The sequence below is a fragment of the Pogona vitticeps genome, chromosome 7 (genome assembly GCF_051106095.1).
Source record: "Pogona vitticeps strain Pit_001003342236 chromosome 7, PviZW2.1, whole genome shotgun sequence".
Taxonomy (NCBI): domain Eukaryota; kingdom Metazoa; phylum Chordata; class Lepidosauria; order Squamata; family Agamidae; genus Pogona; species Pogona vitticeps.
In genome coordinates this window covers 20,679,339-20,701,081 of record NC_135789.1, presented here as the reverse complement: position 1 = coordinate 20,701,081, position 21,743 = coordinate 20,679,339, and the positions used below count along the sequence as shown (strand labels likewise).

General features: G+C 47.5%; 1 protein-coding gene across 4 annotated transcripts in view; it reads left to right on the top strand.

Annotated features, from left to right (window-relative positions):
• WSCD1 (WSC domain containing 1) overlaps positions 1-21,743 on the top strand; it is a 66,900-nt gene that overhangs the window by 19,873 nt on the left and 25,284 nt on the right. For all 4 annotated transcript variants that reach the window (XM_078378911.1, XM_072978226.2, XM_078378910.1 and 1 more), the window contains exons 3-5: positions 6,408-6,522; positions 10,936-11,120; positions 17,176-17,297. In XM_078378911.1, coding sequence (XP_078235037.1) covers positions 6,408-6,522; positions 10,936-11,120; positions 17,176-17,297 — 422 coding nt within the window. The remainder of the gene's footprint in view (positions 1-6,407; positions 6,523-10,935; positions 11,121-17,175; positions 17,298-21,743) is intronic.

Sequence of the window (21,743 nt, the reverse complement as noted above, 5' to 3'; positions counted from 1 at the left end):
TGGACCCTTGACTTACAGACGGCTTGATTTACAGACTTTTTGAGTTGCAGACTTCTCTGGCCGCAAAATTTAGGTTTGACTTGCAGACTGAGATTTGATTTACAGACCAGAAAAAAAACCAAAATGGAACAAAAACGGCCTCTTACGGGATTAATCGGTTTTCAATGCACTGTAGGTCAATGGAGACTTGACCTACAGACTTTTTGACTTGAGAACCGCCTTCCAATACGGATTAAGTTCTCAAGTCAAGACCCCACTGTAGTCTCTACCTGGAAAACCATGGAAAGGGTCTCCATCAGTCGGAATTGACTTGGTGGCACAGAATTATATATTATATCCCTTCCAAACACTTATGACTACAGGATCTTATCCAATACTTCCTTAAACATATTGCAATCAACATTCTTCAAGTGGGAAATGCATATTTGTACTGGCCTCAGCTTTCCCCAGCATAGGTAAAGATAAAGGTTCCCCTTGACATTGAGTCCAGTCGTGTCCGACATGAGGGTGCGGTGCTCATCCCCATCTCCAAGCCGTAGAGCCAGCATTTGTCCGTAGACCGTTTCCGTGGTCATGTGGCCAGCGTGATTAGACATGGACTTTCCCACCAAGGTGGTAACTATTTATCTACTCGCATTTTGCCATGCTTTCGAATGGCTAGGTTGGCAGGAGCTGGGACAAGCGACAGGAGCTCCCTCCATCGCCTGGATTCGATCTTACGACGGCTGGTCTTCCGACCTTTGCAGCACAGAGGCTTCCGTGGTTTAACCCGCAGCAACACCACATCCCAGGGTAGTGAACTCCAAATTGGAACAGTCACTTCCACCCAAAATGATTGCCACGTCTTCCTCTTTCCTCTTGGAGTGTAGCAAAGGCAGAAAAGCTGGTTTCCCTGTTGCTTCTTCCTCATTAATTGGTTTGTATGTTTCAAACAGTTTTAACCTGCCTGTCTCCTTTAAAAGGATCCAAGGCCACTTACAACAATTAAAAGATAGTATTTAAATGAGTAACAATACATATACAATGCTAAAAGGATCAATGAGTATCATACAAAACCATCCATAAGCAGCACCAAAACACATGCAGTGCAGTCCATTTTAAAACCCCGCTCATGTAGCCAGTCAGGGAAAGCTTGCCTGAAGAGAAATGTCTTTTAGCTGCTTGCAGAGGGGGGCCATCCTGGCCTCCAGTGGAAAGGAGTTCCACAGACTCTGGGAGCAGCCACCGAGAAGGTCCCTCTCCTGTGTCCCCACCAAACACAACTGTAAAGGTGGTGGGACTGAGAAAAAGGCGAATGAGTAACTTATCGGACCTTACATTTTCAGTCTCTTTGGACGTGCGAGAGATTTCAGCATCGTTCGTTTCAAAGGCAAGCTGTTGCTTCTCCTGGTGCTGACCATTTTAAATGGCTGGGTAACTGAGACTTCTTGCAGGAGCGCAGAGAACATGAAACGGACTTGCGTTGCTGTCCAGGTCCTCTTGCCAATGAATGGGAAGGTGTGATAACAGCATGAAAGGGCTCACCGCCGGCTGCAAAATAAAACAAAACGAATGTCTAGGGGAGACTGTATTCCCCCCACCTTTCCCAAAGAAGGTGCTGTGAAATCAGCTGATTTGCCCATGACATCGGGTATCAGCAAGGCTCTCCTGTCAAGACTGATACCTAAAATGATCAATACCTGTATTAGAGAGAAGGTCCCTGCCACCAACATCAAAGCAAAACAAATCCATGTCTGGGAAAGAGGATGATTAGAGAGAGGATGTCCTTACCTTTCCTAGGGAATTGGAGCCAAAACCATCTATTTGCCCTCAGTTTTAGAAAGGCAGCGAGCCAGTGTAGAGGATGATCACAATTCCTACATAGATTTTAAGAAACCTTCATCAGGATTCCAGTGAAAGAAACGAAAGATAGTTTATTGGCAGATAAAAACCGGAGAGAGAAGGAAAAGAGACAGGCTGAGAATCCTCCCTTTTCACGACAGTAGTCTTAGAATGGCAGAACTGGAAGGGACCCTATGGGATCATCTAGCCCAACCCCTGTCAAGGAGGCCTGGTGGGGGATTTGAACTCCCAACCCAGAGACCTCAACCATCTACTGAGCTATCTAGCAGTAACCTGTTTCTTGTGGGGAGTTCTTCTTTCTGGAAGCACAGGACAGTATTCCTGTCTCTCTTCCTGAGCCAGCCTTTTATGTCTACGATTTTTAGGTCTTCCCCAACAGGAATGCAATGTATACCACCCGAGACATCATGTCGGGGTTGCTGTGAATGTGACGGCTGCCTCCATGGGCCTCAGTAGGGAGACACATAGCAGCACACACCTCTCCTCCTCTTCTCCCGGGAAACTGTCGGGGTCCTTACCTCCACCGAACCTGGCACAGCCCCCTCCGTCTTTCCCGGCTCTTGGATGTTCCTGCCCCAGAGATTCAGACTCACTCTCCACAGAGAAGCCTTCAACGGTTACCCCTGTTTCAATACCCAAGTACAGCAGGACCCCCTGTATCTATGGGATCCGTTTAACCTATCCGTGGTCTGAAAATATTAAAAGAAAAAACCCAGAAAGACATACATTTCCAAGATGTAATTTCCAGAACTGGCCACTAGACGGAAAGCATGTTTTATATATATATAGGGTTCACTATTACCTGCTGGTTTCGGCATCCATAGGGGGACTCGGAACTCGTCCCCCACAGACATGGGGGTCCTACTGTAACACCGTCCATGATTTTTCAGCACCGACAGTATCCCTCCGGATCTCCCTCTGTCTCACGTTCTCTCCATGCTTGCCTCCAGCGCTTGGCATCCCTCAAGATGTCCTCCCAAGGTGCTCTTCTGAGAGAGTCTGTGGTGCCCCCTCCGAGGCCCTTTCATGCTCCCTGATGAACTGAAGCACGGGTATGGAGACCCCAAGCTTTCAGGGCTTCCCTTCCGGCCGCAGAGCCACCCTCTGCCGCGTGTCTCAGGGAGAGCCTTTCACGTCCTCAGGCAGAAAAGGGGAAGACGGTGCAGAGGGTCACAGGTCCATGAAGGAGCGCCCCTTGGCGCCGTGGCGTTAGTGGCGGACGTCTGGCCCTCCCCTTCCAACGGTTTTGCTCCAGTTTCTGCAAAACGCCCCACTGGGCCCTCCTGCTTCGCTCGCTTTTGCTCTTGAGCTTTCCGGGACAAAGAACAGATTCACATGGGACGGGGTAAAGGTTGGTGCATGCCAATCGAAATACATGAGTGGAACCTTCTGTTTTCTAATAGCAACATGGAAGCTCTTCCCTCCCCTCTTGGAGCAGAGAGTGGAAAGCGGGCCTCAAAGCTCTCTCCTTTCACCAGTTTATAGCTCAGTATTATTGCCATCTAAACTAAAGCGACAGCTACTTTCTTTTGCAACAGGGAAATGCATTTTCATTCAGCGTGACGTCGAGACTCTGATCCCTGTCCAGCATATTTAAAAATGGCCTCCTCGGCGTTGAAGCGATTCAACCTCCTGTTGATTAGGAGTGTCAGTCCACAAACCAAAGAAAGGAGAGAGAGAGAGAGAGAGAATCTTCTTTCTATGGTTTATTCGTTCTAATTTCTGGTTCGGTTTCAAAGATGAACCGATGATGGAGGATTAAGGGGCTCGTTGTAGGCCCTGGTCTCCTTTCCCCTCAAAAAAGCCCCCTTCTGTGGGAAGAACCTTCTTCTGCCCGCCGGTCTCCAAGTTCTTCTCCCTGAGGAATCACCCGGCAGATCTGCTCTGCTTTTCATGAAACAAATCTGGCAGCAGACAAGCCAGGAGGAGAGGCGAATAGGGTGGGTCAGAAGAGAAGATCGGTTGGGCCATAACGGTGTGGTCCGGCCAGTGGTCCTCTTAAATCATTTCCAACATCCCCGTGGAGGGAAAGGTTTGGATTTAGTGCCCCTTCAGCTGTGCTCATGTCTGCTCAGCTAGCCCTTGGATGTCTTCACCAGTTAGCGACTGGACTGCTACCAAGGCCGCTCCTCGGACTTCTTTCTTAAAATGGCTCTGGAAGGAGCGAGGCCACCACCGACGGGGCTCCGCCAGCTTTGCTCTGTCCGTGTGCTCCAGATGTGTTTGACCCGACCACAGCAGGGGTTATTCTAGGTTGACACCCCAACACGTTTCCATGGATGTCCCAAGTGCTCCCTCTGCTCATGAGTGAGAGATAATAATGGCGTTCTGGATGTTGAGGGATGAAAACTCCTAGGGTGCCTGCCTGCCAGACACGCCATCTATGGCTTGAGGACAGAGGTTGTCACCCCCCTAAGAGCTGGAGGTCCACGCGGAGCCACCAAGAAGTCAGTTAAGGTGGTGATGAGAGCACGTAACCACAAAGGAGGGCATCTGTCGATAAAACGGGTGGGAAGATCAAATGGATTTACCTGTTCTGTTGCCTGCCTGGTCTGGCTCATATATTTAGAATTTTAATTTGAAGGTAGTACATCCCATCAGCAGAAAAGTGGCTCCCCCCTTCCCCCCCCCAGGTGCCACCTGGGGCTGTATTTGGACTGGACAGGCCTTCAAGGCCTCTGTAAAATAGGGAAGTTCAAAGGAACTCTGAAGGTGGCCATCGCTTGAACTCCTGGCAAGAATTCCTCTTCTTCTCCCCAGTCCCCCTTGGAGAGGTGGACTGGGGACCCTGTTCAGGCGTTATTATATCAGCTGGTGTTTTGGAGCAGGAAAGAGGGGGAGTGCCAGAAAAGGGTGGGAGCGCCTCCCTTCTCTTGTTTTACTCACAGTTTTCACGCTGAGTCAGAAGACGACTGGATTGCTGGTCATGGGAACGGCAACGACTCCTTTCGCCTGAGACTCAGCCTGGAAACCGTGAGCGAACGGATCATCAGAGCAGAGCAGGGCTGGCTGCTTCCTGCTGACCGGGTTGAGAACACTGGCTGATTTGTAATAGGCCCACCGCTGGGATCAGACTGAAATAATACACTGAAACAGGGGTTTTTTTTTGGGGGGGGGGAAATACCTGACCTCCCCAGGTGCTATCTGTTTTGTAGAGGGAATGGCACCTGGGGAGCAGATCCCATAGAAAAATAGGGGAAAAATTCCCTGTGGCACACACACCCCCCGCCGCCTTTGAAAATTATTGTAAGTGTTTGTTCACAGCTTGTGAACGTCCTAATTGAATGTTTGCAAAATTGCCAGCGTTCACCTCTTCAGAAGAAAAATAGCATTCACCTTATCTCAACACATCTTCTTTCTGGAATTCTGAGTTTTCCTCCTACATCACTCGTGTGTGTGTGTGTGTGTGTGTGTGTGTGTGTGTGTGTGTGTGTGTGTGTGTGTGTGTGTGTGTGTGTGTGTGTGTGTGTGTGTGTGTGTTTTAAAGAGAAAACATTAAGTTGTCCTTTTCTTTTTTTTAAGCTAAAAGCTGCACCTCAGGATTTAGCTGTTCAACTTAAAGGGTTACCAAAAAAGGTCACAATTCATGTCCTCTAAATGCATGGATGGATTGGGAAGAGCCGTAAGTCCAGAGCCTCCGTGGAGGGCGTCTGGGCTTGTCCGTTTGGTTCACATCAGGGCTGGGTCCCGAAGAAATAACAGCATGCAAATCCTTGCATATTGGTCAGCAGGCATAGTGGCTCAGTCTTGAGGTTGGAGGAGGCGGGTGAAGAGAAGCCAACTATCTTTTAAGAACTGCTGGTGAAGCAGTGGAATTGGGGAAAGCACCAAGACAAGACACCTTTCTTGTCCTGTACACATCCATCACTGTCAGTCAAGAGGATGTGAGCCAACAGGGCAAAATTTGAGAGAGAGAGAGAGAGAGTCTCATGTTTCTGATGGTTCTGTCCCTACCAATGCCAGTGGAATCAGAACTTTCTTCTTTTCTGCAAAAGATAGGTGTCAAAAACTAGGGCCAGATTAAGACCTTTAGAGGCTCTGTTTTTTGACACCTGTTCTAGTCTGAAAAGGTAACACGCGGCAGGTCCCACAGCTTGAAAAACTAAACATTTATAATGCACACATTATATGCCAGCGGTCGGGAGTTTGATCCCCCACTTTGCCTCACTGACAAGAGCTGGACTGGATGATACCATGGGGTCCCTTCCAGCTCTGCCATTCAAAGGTGGTTATTATTATTATTATTATTATTATTATTATTATTATTATTATTATTATTATTATTATTATTATTATTATTATTATTATTATTAAAAGAAAGACCTCCCTCTTTTTGATTGGGCCAGTGTCTTCCAAGGCATTTCAGCTCCGTTCTGTCATTCATGCTTTAGGGTCAGAGGCTCTGTGGGTCTTGCCCCATTAAGACACCCCCCCCTTGGCCCTCCTGCTGCCTCCATGGCCTGAGCCAGCCCCTCGCCCCAGGCTCCTCTCCGGAAAGGAGAACCGGGGAGGGGGGCCGGCTTCTCCACCCTCGTAACTGATGGTGCTCCTCTCTTGCCCTCCAGGGACTTATCTTGGATGTTTCAGTGATGATTCCAGAGAGAGGATGATGAAAGGTGCCGTGTTTTATGATCTCAGGAAGATGACGATTTCTCACTGCCAGGAGGCTTGTGCCGAGAGGTAAGCAAAGTGGTATATTTTGTTTTCTTTGCCTTTTGTGTGCAAAGTGTGGCAGGATAAATCAGTCAGTTTTTGCCCTTATCCAGTTGGAGGCCTGTGGCTTCCAATTTCCACATCAGATGCCAAATAATTTATTACACCCTAAACGCACAGATGAAAAATTACATCTGCATCTCCCCCACATCATGAGCTGCACTTTTTATTCGAGGCTTGAAAAAATTAGAGTCTTGGATCACCTTTGTGGAAACACTTCAATCCAGTGGCTGGAAGCTTCTTAGCCCAAAAAAGTAGCTTCTCCGAGGCCCTAGCTCTCCGGTCTGAGATATGAACAAACATACCATTTGGGACTGTCTTCCCTGTATTCGAACTGGACTGAACTACCCTAACATCGCTGCTTTGAAGGCACTCCTCCTTGAAGCCAATTCCTCCTCCAGCACTTCTGGGTCTCCCACCATCTCTGCCATGTCTGAAAATGGGGTGGTGGGGGGGAGAGAGAAGAAAACTTGCTCAGAAAGTCCCTTCGTGGTCTGCTAGGTGATAGACGGGGAAAAGGGATCTGGGTTCAAACCCTTAAGCTGCTCCTCCGGGAACTGCTTGAGGGTTTTGGAAAGGACCCTTGCTTTTGTGCAAATTGTGGGGAATTGAATAAGAGAATGTTAACACTCTTGCTTCCAGGTAAAGAATCCTGGTGGATTTCAAAATTCTTCTCCCACTGGTCTCCTTGAATTGACAATTGATAAATGGAGGCAACATGCCACATATATCCTTCATGTTCTTGGTATTAAGCGCGCCCGTTTTGTCCGAATTAAAGCCTCTTCAACTGTTGTCTACGACACCTCCACACACGGCGTACCGTCATGTCTTTTGTGCGGACATCCCAAATTTTCTTCATCGTCCAGGACACGGCTACAGCCCTCGCTCCGCTCTCTGGACCAAGTATGGGCAGCTTCTTCTTGTCCAGGGCCCAAAACCTACTGTAGGCGACGCATCTCCTCTTTTCCACCACTTTGCTAAGAGCCAGCGCGTGGGAAATCCAGGTGTCTCACCAATTTTGGGAAGCAGCCGCCCCCCCCCCCCAGCCCATTCCAAGCCAGGATTTCTGTGCTGCTTTTGTGGCTTTTCCCAGTTTTTCCCAGCTGAGCTTTGACAGCCTCGATTCCGGGGTGCGCTGCTGGTCTCAGTTTGACATTTGCAGTCCATTTTTTTCCGGTGCTTCGCTACTGCTCAAAGTGGGAACAGGTCTGAAACGCAACCTGTGCTCACCACCCGTCTGTCCAGCTGAATGCCCGCTGGAAACAGTCCAAGCTCCTCAAATGGGAGCACCCCCAGATGCAATGTGGGGAACACGATGTACCTGTCTCCATTAAGGAAGGGGAGATTGAGGCGAGCAAGGAGGGGCTGGTCCCATGAACTGTTGCTTTTTGCTGGAAGGGCTAGAGACCGAAGCGATCCTCTTTTGCATGCAAAGCAGGTTTTCTGCTGTTGCTGCAACACTTCTTTCTGGCTCTGTTCTTTCCCACGAAGCCTCTCCTCTCCCGAGGCAAATTGGGATGTCTCTCTGAATTTGTCTTAATTTTGAGGCCAGTGAATCTTGCTCCGGGCCTCCACACCTCTGCCAACAGGGAGGAAGAGAAGATGTCAGCTCTAAACCCCAGGGCAGCGATTTTGCAGGAAACGCATGATAATCGAAAGAGGAGCCAAACAAACTGTTCCAGGTTTATATTCTTGTAGACAAACCCGTGTTGGAGCTGAAGCGGGAGTGAGCTGAGGGTCACTGCCTGAGCTATATTTTTAGAATGATGCCTAAAACACAGGAAGGGTTGATGTGAGAAAACAAACACCTCACCAGGAAGCTCCCGGCAGTCGCTGAATCAGCCTGTTTCTTTCCGGGCGAAAGTGAGCGGATCTTGCAGTACTGTAAAGTGGAGATGGAAACAATATTTGCTGTGTTCCTTGTTGTTTAGACTGTTATGGCATGATGGCATACTTCGGAGAGGAATTTTAAAGACAAAAGATCTCATTCTCTCTCCTCAAAGTCTGTGTAGTTGTACCTTGGGTTCTTTTTAAAGAATAAATAAATAAAATGATAAATAAATAAAACAGCTGTGTGTGTTTTCCCTTTTGAGAAGTGACGTACACAGAGAGAGAGAGAGAGAGAGAGAGAGAGAGAGAGAGAGAGACTGGATTATGGTTAAGAAAGACACAAATAATCCAGGCAGTGTTTGAAATGCTTGGTTTGGAACCAATTCTTCAATTGTGAAGGCTGGGCATGTTGACACCGAACATTATTCTAACTAATCAAGAACCCCAATGGAAGTTCTTTGCCATTCTAGCTTGAGAGAGAAAAAACTTTGCCTTTCCTTGTGTGCAAGGAGAAGTCGAAGTTTATATTAGGGGTGGCGTTTTTGGATTTTATGGATTGCAAATTCCATAATTCTTCATTCTGGGAGTTCTACCTACTTGGCAGGCAATTTGCAAGCACCATTGTGTAATTTCCCTTAGGGGATGAGCCTTAACTGGAAGGCTGAGCTCCGCCTCGCTCCTCCCAAGTGTCTGGTGCTTGCCCCAGGGCTAGCTGGGAGCTTTCTTTCTGAACAGGAAGCGAGACAGAAGCTCGGCCTTGCTTGGCCTCAAAGCTTTGTGATTTAGGCCTTTCTTCCAGGTGCGCCAAAGTTCCTGGTAGGCTTAGGGTTGCCAGATGCATGGGTACCAAAAGGAGGACATAGAAAGACAAAAAAAGAGGACAGAGGAGGAAGTATTGAATATTTCATTTGAATCGTTCTGGATTAAACCCGGAATACAGTTTTATTACAATAGCTGCCAATAAATGTCTCTTAGTGAACCGACCAAGAAACAGTCACGTTAAAAAATAAAATAAAAAATTCAATGGAGGCTTTTTTTTCAAAGTACCAAAAAACATTATTTAAACATCCAGTTGTACCCGAACCACCCCGGCCCTGCTGTGGGATCCCCCGGCCGCTCGCACTCTGCACAGGCTCAGAGGCAACCTTGCTAATCTCGACGCCCAAAGAAGGCTCCGGCGCAGGCAGGGGAAAGCGGTGCCGGGCAAAACCGAATGAGGCAGCCTCCCCTCCCCTGAGGGTCATTAGTTCCAGGCTGGGGAGTGTGGGAGTTGGAGTCCCCGAAAGGGACTTTGAACACACACAGTCCAGGTGCTCGCCTTCCCATTGATGCGCTTGGGCGCTGCTTGCTCCTGCCAGGCTCGCCAGGCGGTGCTCCGCTCGCACTGCATTTCTGGGCTCTACATGGGCTGGGCAGGCATGGCGGATCGCCGAGCAGCCGTGGCACCGGTGCGAGGGGGTGAGGGTAACGGGGGTAATGGAGGGGCGGGGGGGTCCTTCCACCTCTCCCCCTCCCATCCAAAATTATAACATGGAATATACAAAGCCTGACATTTTAAAGGTTTTTATCTTTGCCTGCCGGATGGAGGACATTAGGCTAAAAAGGAGGACATGTTCTCCTTTTGCTGAACGTCTGACCACCCAAGGTAGGCCAGCAAGTCCCAAGAAGGAAGCCAGGCCTGAAGAGGAGGAGGAAGACGAAGAGTAAAGTGATTACCTGCTGCAAAGGCTTGTGCTAAGATTCATGATTTTGCTAAGAGCGTGAAGTCCAGTTCAGCTCATTAATGGCGTTAGGGTGGCCAAGGTACAGGACTGTGCACAGGCAATGTGATTTTCTGTTGGGAGAACGGGTGTCTCCAACAGCAGCCAGTCAATTGGCTGAAAACTGCTTCTGAGAATTGAAAGGTCTTTTGTCTCTTGGCCGAAGGTAACAGGGAGGGCGATCAATCGAGCCTCCAGTGGCAGGGAGTTCCATTGCTTCCTGCAGGCCACCAGAGGGCCCTGTGTGTCAAAAGGGATTTTGACCATCTCAGTGAAAAGTAGCACATTTGTACCCTCATTATTGCAAGAAAAGAAGCACCTTCTTGCAAGAGTTCACACAGCTCTGCAAAGACGCATGGGGTCTGTCAGTGAAGCAACATTTGCTCAATGCCGTGCTCCCATTTTAAAATCTGTACGACTGGGAACCCCTCCCCGCCGACACGCAACTTCTCTTCAGTCAATAGGAGGGACGCATACATGAAGCAAAATGTGCCGCTCAATGCATGCATAAAGGGTATTCCCAAAAAAGCATTTGGGGCCGCAGTGACTTGAAGGTGTTGGTTAAACTCTTGTCTAGTTTATATTATTGCACGGACCCTTGTGTATGTGGCCGGAAGTTACCCTAATATTTCAGTCCCTGCAGCCTGGCTTCTTTAGAAACCAAAAAAGCAAGTGGGGCCAACCATTCTCTTTCAAACCGTTGTGCATAATACGTAGCCTGAATGTCTTAGCTCACATTTTCTTTTCTTTTCTTGTTCTTCATCTTTTTCGGTGGGTTTTCCCCCTCCAGAGCTTACACCTACGCTGGCTTAGAATCTGGAGCGGAATGCTACTGCGGAAACAAGCTGCCCGTGACGGCGGCCAAGGAAGAAGAGTGTAACAATGAATGCAAAGGCGAGAAAGGGACCTTTTGTGGAGGCATCAACCGGATCTCTGTCTACCGGGTGGAGGAACCACGGGCCGGTCCAAAACGACGTAAGTGATATAAGGTCCCTAAGTAAGTCTTTACTCCCAGGAGGGATAGGCGAAGGGAGAGGCATGCGTCCCAGATGCAGGTGGAAAGAGTGCTTCAGAAAATATCCATGTGCCATTTTTGTCGCATAAGGGAATCAAGATGGTGTAGACCCTCTGGCCGGTGGCTATGGCCATCGTCCACCTCCAGGCTGCCCTTGGCTAGGTAAAGCTTGGCCTCCTTTTTCCTCCTGGCAATGTGGGTATGATATTGTGTAGTAGCATTGGGCCATTTCCTGGGTTTTTCAATTGTGGGCACAGAAACACTATATCCCACATTCATAAACTGGAAGTTTTGTTTTTTGTTTTTTGTTTTTTAAAAAAGAATTGATGGAAGAGAAAGAACTCTGTTTTTCCTTGTCGAGGTTGTTTACATAAATTGTCCTGCACAAAACTTTGAGGAGCAAAGGCTGCCTAATGGTTGAGAAGCAGGCAAATGACCTGTTTGATGTTTCCACTCCTTAGAACTCTTGCACAACAAAATGCAGAAGCCGTTGTGATTTTGTGCAATCTGTGAAATTTGTATTATGCCATTAGTTGCACATCTTTTAAAATGTGTGCAAAATATCATTCTTGATCTTATTTCATTGTCTTTTTCTGGAGTGCCAAGAAATATTTTACCCATTGGGTGGGATGAGGAGAATAGTAATTGAGTCATTTGTGATCTTTTGCATGTGCATTTATGTCCCTATGTCCTTACTGCTTTTCTTGATGGAAATAGCAGGGATTTCTTAGATGACGTATCCATAGTTCACCCTTCAGGGAGTCCTACCTACCTGCCTTGCCTATAGACCTGACAGACGTGGAAATGCTGCTCCCCTGGGAGAAAAGGCCTTCGCTGAAAGGCTTCGAGGTTTGGCTATTTCTAGCTCGACCCAAGCTTCCTGTTTAGAAAGGAAAGGGCCTGCTAGCATCAGGACGGAAACAGGAGGCCCCCCGGGGTGGGTGGGGAAAAGCATTCACCTTTACCCATTCTCCTAGATGATTATAAGAGGCCCTGTACGAAGCGGATAGAGGGACGTGGTGGTGCTGCGGGTTAAACCGCAGAAGCCTCTGTGCTGCCGGGTCAGAAGACCAGCCATCGTAAGATCAAATCCATGCGATGGAGGGAGCTCCCGTTGCTTGTCCCAGCTCCTGCCAACCTAACCGTTCGAAAGCATGTAAAAATGCAAGTAGATAAATAGGTACCACAATGGTGGGAACCATGACTAGACCACGGCATTCCGTGTCTAGTCATGCTGGCCACATGACCACGAAAGATTGTCTATGGACAAGCGCTGGCTCTACGGCTTGGAGACAGGGATGAGAACCACCCCCCTAGAGTCGGACACGACTGAACTCAATGCCAAGGGGAACCTTTACCTTACAGGGGATCATCATTGGGTTTGAAGAGATGACACTTTTTCCCACCCAAGTGAGAACTGAGATACACACACACACAGAGAGAGAGACAGACAGACAGACAGACAGACACACACACACACTCACCCTTTATGGGGCCTCGAGGAAATTCATTCTGAGATGTAAAATATAGGAACTGGACACTAGAATGTAGGGGGAAATGACTGCCCTGAAGTTTTTCCTTGCAGAAAAGTATGGAGTGTGATTTTTTAAAAAAAAAGCCCACCCACGGAGGGTCATGCTGGTGTCTGCACGGTCTCAGAATATTAATCAAATATTGCGGGTCAAAGAGCTGACAGAGCTGGAACTTGGAAAACATGACTGTACTGATGAAAGACTCCCCCTTGGCTCATCTCAAAAATCAATATATTTTTCAGTTTTGCTAGAGCACATCTTAAAGGATACCTGGATTTTACAAGACAGCAAAAAAGAGGGGAGTGGGAGGTGAATTCTGTAGCCATGAGCCTTTACCAGCTTTCTTCCTGTCCACCCAAATCATGGGGCAAAGGAAGAAATTACATCATCCTCATCATCTTCTTAGAGCTGCAGAGCTGGAAAGGGACCCGATGGATCATGGAGTCCGGCCCCTGACATGGAGGCACCGTACGGGACCCGAACTCCCAACCTCTGGCTCTGAGCTATGTGTCCTACGCTGCTGGTGTTCCTCGTGGCTTCTCCTTTGTGGCCACAGCATTTCTGTAATTATTCCAAGGAGTATCATTGCCTGCCAGGATACACAGCAGTTCATCTCAGGAAGCAGGGAAACCCCAGTGCTCAGAAAGGAACTTACATTAATATGAGATGCCGAAGCATGGTGGCCCAGCTCAGAAATCTAATGAAGATTTCAGATCTATATAAGTTTGCATCTGAATTCGCTAAATTCAGAAGGTATTTTGACACTTCTGGGACTCTCTCTAGCTGCGATGGTGGAAATTTGATCTGCAGGTGGCATCTAAAGAAGTAGTCCCCAACCGTGGTCCTCCAGATGTTCTTGGACTTCAACTCCCAGAAATCCTAGCCAGCAGAGGTGGTGGTGGTGAAGGCTTCTGGAAGTTGTAGTCCAAGAACATCTGGAGGGCCAAGGACAGGAAGCACTGAGCCTGAGGGTGTGAGGGTTTTCTTTTTATAGTAAAATTATTTTTAAAAAATTATCATAGAATCAAAGAATTATGGAGTTGGAAGGGGCTTCTAAGGTCAACGGATCCAGCCCATTCCTCAAGGCAAGAATCCAAATCAAAGAGTTGTCCAATTTTCTCTTGAATGCCTCCAATGTTGGAGCGCTCATCACTTCCTGAGGTGATGGGTCCCATTGTCGTACTGCTCTAACAGTTAGGAAGTTTTTCCTGATATTCAGCTGAAATCTGTCTTCCTGTCATTTGAGCCTATTGTTGCGTGTCCTGAACTCTGGGATGATGGAGAACAGATCCTGCCCCTCCTCTGTAGGTCAGCCTTTTAAATATTTGAAAAGTGTTATCCTATCACCCCTCCGTCTTCTTTTCTCCAGGCTAAACCTGCCCAGTTCTTTCATAGGGCTTGCTTTCCAGTCCCCTGATCATCCTTTAAAATATTAAACACTTTCCACTAGCTAAACCCCTTTGCAGTACATAATTGCTGCATTTTTCTTAAAAATGAAAAAGCATTCAAATTAAAAAGAAAAATTCAGTGCGCAGAGTAGATTCAACTGGGGATTCTAAGAATGCCCTTTGACCCTGCTGCGGTCACCCACCCCAGTAGATGGTAAACCTGGAGGTCAGGTGGTTGCCTGAATGGCCAAAGGCAAGGTCCTTGTGTATACAACCTGTTCGGAAAGAAATTTGAAGTTTTCCAGGATCTGACTTCACCCTGAATGGTTTCCCAGCCACTGAATCTCAGCTCCTGGTTGTTACCTGGGGGTTGCCCAACCTTGGCAGAGATGAAGGCTTCAGAAATAATGGGAATAATGAAGATGATGATGATGATGATGATGATGATGATGATGATGATGATGATGATGATGATGATGATGATGATGATGATGATGATGTTGGCATTTCTGGGAAGAATGGAAAGTGCTTGATAGGGTTTAGTAAACCTTAGGAGACTGGAGTCCAACCTCCCGGAGGGACCCCATCTCCCTGTACGAGGCATCCTTAGCTTTTAAACACATGTAGGCATCTCAGGAACGGACTCAGCAGACCTTAATCATCTGTTGAATGAGAAGCACTGGAAGCCTGGTAGAAATCTGAATATCAGTCTGATCTGGCCGTTGTACCTCTAAATTTGCTGGTCCTCTTTTTAAGCAAGACCAGGTGGGTCCCCCTCCTCCTTCTCCGGCGATGTGTGTCTTCTCCGATGGTCTGCCAAGGGTCCCCCCACCTTGGCTCTTGGCTGCTTGTCTTGGAGGGCTCTGTCTAGACGCTGAGCTTTTCAGATAGGGCGCCATGGAGAAAACCCTCCTCTCCAGCATCTGTGCTTAACCAGGGCCAGAGGACCCCCCCCCGGGGGTGGTGGTCCCTGGGACCTTTGAAGGGGGCCTCTCACACACACAAAGATGTGTGCTCTTTGTGTGTTCTCTCCTTGTCTGCCCACAGCCCAAAGCTTTGCATGTTCGACCAAGTGCCTTGGCAGCTGAGAAGACGTTCCCAAGAGGGCCCAGGGCCAGAAGCAGGTTGAGAACGGCTGCTCGACAAGATAGTTTTTGTTTTTAACCAGGTTGAGTTGCCTATTTTTTTTTTTAAAGGCAGGATAAAAATTTAATAAATGAGAGATATTGCAGCAAATAAATAAATCATACGATGCCATGTCTGTCAGAGGCCAGTTCCGTTCAATTGGGGGGGCATGCCAATACTTAATTGCAGCCTCCCTCATTATTTTTATCCCATTTAAATGGGTTGTTTGTCTGTGTCTGTCTGTCTCCCTCTTTCTCTCCTTCTGTGTATACAAAACCTACAGTGGGCGACCCAGCTGCCGAAAGGCAATTTCTTTTTTTCTTCAAATACCAAAAAAAGAGAGATGCCTTTAATAGGGTGCTGTTTCCTAATACAATCGGTCCCATTAGCAGAATAATAAGAATAATAAATGCATGCACCATTGAAATATAGGGAAAGAACGACTTATTTTTCCGAAGAACTTCAGTTCTTCTGTTCCAGGCACATTTAGCTTTAATCAGCATTAATTGATTAACTGCTTATAATGCATGCAATGAATTAACAAAAATCTCTTTCATAGACCGTTAGAGCCACCCCCTGCCCACCCTTCCTGTATCGGAAGAAATCCTGTTAAAAGGATAGAACTCCAGTGGCTTGGTGATGCCGGCCGATGTGGTCCATCAGCATATTTGTCAGCGTAGGAGGGAGCACCACTAAAGATGGGGTGCTTTCCCTTGTATATAGTAGGCAGTCCTGGCTAGACATGGGCAGCAGTTTGTGCCATTTTGGGGGGGTCACCCGACCGGTGTTCTGTGGTTCTGAGCCCGGCCTCCTCCAGCGAGCCCCCACTCTCTTTTCCCTCCCCCTTCGTCTTTGCCTGGGCCTGGTGTCTCTTTTCTGTCTCCTGAGGAATTTTTACAACAGAGCCCTCAAACAACATAGCCATAAATGACTACGCATAAATGTTTAGCCTGAATATAGTATTATAATTCATTCAACAGTTCATTCTGTTTCCGTATGTCTGATGAAGTGGACTTGTCCACGAAAGCTCTCATTAAAATATGATCGTGAGTCTTTAAGGTGCCACATGGTTTTCTCTTGTCTCCTCTTGTTGTGTTTCTTCGGATTTTGCCTGATATGCCTCAGCTGTTTTGACTCAAGCACAGGGTTGTTTCGCAGGAAGGCCGGCCCTTAGGTTTCATTGATCTATTTTTCCATAGAACCAGGTATGCCATTGTGAAAGAATAGCAGACGAGCCGCAAAACCCTCCGGTGGTGAAAAGCAAATTTCCATGAAAGGCATCGTTGGTCTGGATAGCCTCTGGGTAGCTTTCAACATTTTGCAGATCCCCTCAGGCCTGTGTGCTTTCATCTCTCCAGTGGACACAACAGAAACCTATTTGAGCTCTTGAAAGCTGCAATAATCCCCTTGGCTCCCGGGGGGGGGAGGGAGAGAGAATGAGTATGAAAAACTGATTTGGCAATAGAAGCAACCCAACCCAGAGAGACATGCCTGCCCCCCTGCCCTGAAGGTGTTTCATGGCTCCTTGAAGTTCCATCCCTTTTCCTGGTGCCAATCACGGGAAGACTTGCAGATTTTTATCAAAAGCTTTCAAAATTTCACAGGGGGAAGTCAGGAGACAGCCGGGAGTCGATGAGCTTGCTTCAGAGGGAAACCCAGTCAGGAAAACCATCCTTCTCCCCTCCAGCATGGCGGTGGTGGGACCTGATTTTAACTCCCCTGTGGAAGCCTTCCTTGTTGACAGAGAGGCCCACTTGTGGGGGAAATGGGATCCTTTCACCTTGGCAGGACCTGAAGCGCTCGTCTCTTCACATTCCGATGCGATGCTGTTCACGTTCCAACGCAACACGATTACTTGCAAACACGGAATGTCTCCCCGAACAGAATCCAAGAGTGATGTTATTCCTGTGATAGTGTGTGGCTACGTTGATTGCGGCTGCTCGAGAGAAACTTATTTTCTGTCCCCGCAGGGCGAAATGTTATCTATCGAGGATGTTTTAAAGCACCAGAAAATTTAACAAACACCTTTCCTGCCTCTTTGATACATTCCAATCTGACAGTAGAAATGTGCTCAGAATTTTGCTCTGCGAAGGTAAGGACTTTTTCTTTCTTTCTTTCTTTCTTTCTTTCTTTCTTTCTTTCTTTCTTTCTTTCTTTCTTTCTTTCTTTCTTTCTTTCTTTCTTTCTTTCTGTCTTCCTTCCTTCCTTCCTTCCTTCTTTCCTTCCTTCCTTCCTTCCTTCCTTCCTTCCTTCTCCTGCCCCCTCCCTCCCTTTCCCCCCTTGAAAGGCCACTGGTTCTCAACTCCTGTCATCATATCTTTGTAGAATAATGCTAAAATAATATTGAGCCCTCATAATTGAGCCCCAAATTGACCCTTTATAGATTTTATGACAAGAAATAAATTTGTAAGTGTATTCATAGTCTAGTGTGATGTTGAAAATTACAGCCAAGATACCGGTGTGTGTGTGTGTGTTCTGCAGTCCTGCAGAGCCCCCCCCCCACTCCTGCCCACTGGCTCATCTGCCCACCAGTTTTCTGCCTGGAGGAATGTGATGCACCCCAAAGAGTGGCCCCTTCTCTTTGCATCGGAGCCTCAGTGGGCGCAGGCCGAGGCACAGAGCAGGTGAGGATCTCCAGTGCAAAGAGAAGGAGTGAGCAGAAAATGGAGGGTGGAGCCCGCTTCAGGATCCGGCTGGCCAGCGGGACGAGAGAAAGGGAGAGGAAGAAGGCCACTAAGATCCCGGTGGTGGGGAATGGAAGCTGCCTCTTCTAGCTGATTCTGCCCAGGTGGTGGAAACTAGAATGCGTAACTAATTTTGGTCTCGAGTGTCAGTTGGCATGGTCAATATTACATTCTTTCAAAAGTGGTCTTCGCTATTTCCCACCACACCACTGAGTGCTTGCAACAAGCTTCCCACAAAAAAAAAACACACACACATTTTGGGGGAAGGCCATCCATCATCCTATTGAAGTGGCCAGCCCAATGAAATCACGGTTATTTCAAGATTATAAAAATGCTTGCCACCTGTGTTTGCTCCAAAATGTCTATGTAACATCTTGAGCATGCTCTGGACACGAGTAGGATGAAAACGTTCAGCTTTCCTGCATGGGGTTGACAGATAGTCTATGCCTCCACTCAAGTAGACTCAAGGATTCTGTGTCTCTTCAGCATGAAGGAAAGAGTGATTCCACATCTGTTCTGCACAAAGGATCAAAGTCTTTCGAATTCTCCTTACCGAAGCCACATCCAGTTTATGATAAGAAATCCAAGCATTGGATGAAGCTCTACAGCAGGATTCTTGCCAGCGTTTTCCAAGTAATCGGATGCCTTCCACAACACTAACCGCTGCCTTTCCTTTTACAAAGGTGGACCACTTGCCTCTTTGAAGTCCTGGGGGATTTTGCCTTGTGTCCACATTTCTTGAAACAGGTGCTTCAGTTGCTGGAGATGTTTTTCACCGCCATGTTTACATTCTCTGTTGGATCCGTGTTTGCCTCTAGAGCTTTTCCTTTAATGGAGATCCATGGAATTGCTGATTGCGCTTGAGGCAGCCTACGAATGGCCTCTTCATCAACTTCAGATGGTCTGTTCAACCCACTATGAAAACACATCGCCCATCTCTGCAAAATCTTGGACTTCTCCTAATGGGTTCTGGCTTCTACTTCAAATGAAGAAGGATGACGCACCCACAGATTAGGGGCCAGACATGTTTCAAAAACCCTTTGGTTTCCTCAGTGCTCAGCAAACTCCTGAATCTCCTCTCCCTTCCTCCTCAGCCATGAGTTCGCCATCTCTTGCAGTTGAGAATGCAACTTGAGACAAATTTTGTTGAAAGTAGTTTTATTGGCAAGTGTTTTGTTAACTACTTTATGTAACTGATGCTTTTCTTCAATCAGTTCTGCAATTTCCTCATCATTCTCATCAAACTGATCCTGACAGATACATTTCTTCAGTCCAAGGGCTTTCGTGGTGGTGGCACGCATAGTATCGTAAGGAGTTTTCCATTGATTGTCAATGTTTGGCTCCTGGCTGGAATTTGATTTATATCTGCATTTAATTTTGTCTCCAGAATCAAGCTGGATACTTCGTGGCTAAGCTTGGAGACCTTTCATTTCTTTGATGCTTGTTTTCCTTGTGGGCGTTGTGCCAATTTTATCGATATGTTCAATGGGCCCTCCAACATTCTGCTCTACTAATCACATAGCATATACATCGCGTCTTTCTCGATGTCTAATAATGCTGTAGTCTAAGGGATGCTGTTGTCAGGCCCATGAATGCCTTCAGGTTGCTTCGTTTCTGTTCTGAAATCAAAAACGTGACGTTGAGAACTTTGTGATCAGCTGATTGTATTTGCTGCAAAATCCTCAGGAAAAGTAAAACACTGCTGTTTCCCATTGGCAGTGACTCCATCCACATTTGAGGATCGGAGGCAACTTGGGCATTAAAGTTGCCCATTGCTGGATCGAGGCATGTCATCTAGGGTGGAGCCAAGATCAGAGTCAAGATTGGCCTTTGATGTCGTTTCGGTTGCTCATGGTTGGCGTGCACAGGGTTGGAGTGTAACCACGGGTCATTGTAGCATATGGCTTTCCAGAGAGTAGGACTCTAGGAGTCATCAGGAAGTTGTTCATGTCTTTTGGCAAAGTACACGTTTTGATGACAATCTGTTTCCAAAACAACCAAACTGATCCCTGCTTTGTGACAAGTAAGATGACCACTCCAGAAGAAGACGTATCCAGCACTGGCCTCTTTCAGGCGCCTGAGAGGCGTTTTCACTGAGGGCGACACTGCCAACATGAGCCGTCCAGATCCTCCAGCAACTAGTGTTGCTCGGCCACTTTAAGATAACACCTGGTCTGCTACTCTAAGCCTTATCGAAAGGGACATAAAGGTTCCATGCCATGATCATAATTGGGATAGACTTTATTCTTTTATTTTTGCGAGTTTCTCTCAGAAATTGTGGGTCAGGGAAAGGGCCGAGCCCATCAGCTTGCCCTCTCCGGCCAGAATATGGTGAAACAGAGTACAAGGGCACCTTCTCCAGGTCCTTCCTCAACAAGGAGGTGAGCCAGGTGGTCCTAAAAAAAGGCCACTCAGTCACTCACGGGCTGCCGATCTCTCCTCCTGCTGCAATCTCGCTAAGAGTGACCTAATATCCTGAGCTGCCTGTGTGCTGGTGTGTCATTTTCACAACCGATTTCCTTCCTTTCAGAAATTTAGCCATTCCTTTTTGGATTCTTTGACACTATCACCTAAAAGTCGCCGTCCCGACAAAGCCAACATTTTCAAGTAAGGTTAAATAGGTGTATCAACTGGGAACTCTAGTCCTTCAATTCTTACCTTACGGCGATGCCCAGGACCACTCCCTCCCCCATTGTTTTCCCAGACAGAGTCCAAACCAGAGAACCTTCTCCAGGAGAACAGTTTCCTGTTTGGTGTGTCAAGAATACTTGCTGAATTTTGGTTGTCTTGGCTAACAGGGCACCTCACCGAGGAATCTTCAGATGCCTGGGATTCCACACCTCTGGGTCATGGCTGCTCTGAATGCTAGTTTTTCTCCACCTGCGACGTCAACGGAAGCTTTGAGAGATGGCCTCACTTCTTTCTCTCCTTCCGTTCTCTAGACTGCTGCAAGATTCGCTTAGTACCCTAGCTCAGCTTTTCATTCATGACCCACAGTTCGTAGTCCCTGCCGTTTTCTTCGCTGAAGTCAAAACAAGACAATGTGAACCCAGTTATGTTGACATCTCTCCAATGCCTTGTCATGGAAAAGATTCTTGGGAATTCTCCATAAATTACTTTGTTCTCCCCCACGGCGTCTGTTCTGTGTTTGAGAGCAGCTTTAGAACAACTTCAGGGACGTGGTGGTGCTGCGGGCTAAACCGCAGAAGCCTGTGCTGCAGGGTCAGAAGACCAAGCAGTCGTGAGATCGAATCCACGTGACGGAGTGAGCGCCCGTCACTTGTCCCAGCTCCCGCCAACCTAGCGGTTCGAAAGCATGCAAATGCAAGTAGATAAATAGGGACCGCTTTGGTGGGAAGGTAACAGCGTTCCATGTCTAAGTCGCACTGGCCATGTGACCACGGAAGATTGTCTTCGGACAAAAACGCTGGCTCTATGGCTTGGAAACGGGGATGAGCACCGCCCCCTGGAGTCGAACACGACTGGACAAAAATTGTCACCTTAACCTTAACCTTAGAACAACTTCAGGATGCATATCACAGTAGCCGGAAGGTCACTACGGTGTTGATCAAAGACTCTGAGAGAGTGTGTGTCTTTTCCATGTAAACACAAACCACCAGCTCCTTCTCAAACCACTTCCATAAAGGTTATGATGTTTTCGAAGGGGTGTTCTTGTTCTGTTGCCATCAAGTCACCTCCAACTTTATGGTGACCCAAGGAATGATTGATCTCCAGAAGGTCCTGAATCCTGCTCTGCTCTTGCAAACTCAAGCCTGTGGCTTCCTCTGGGCAGGAATTCTCAGCCTTGTGTCCTCAGATATCCTTGGACTACAATTCCCAGACATCCTGGCCAA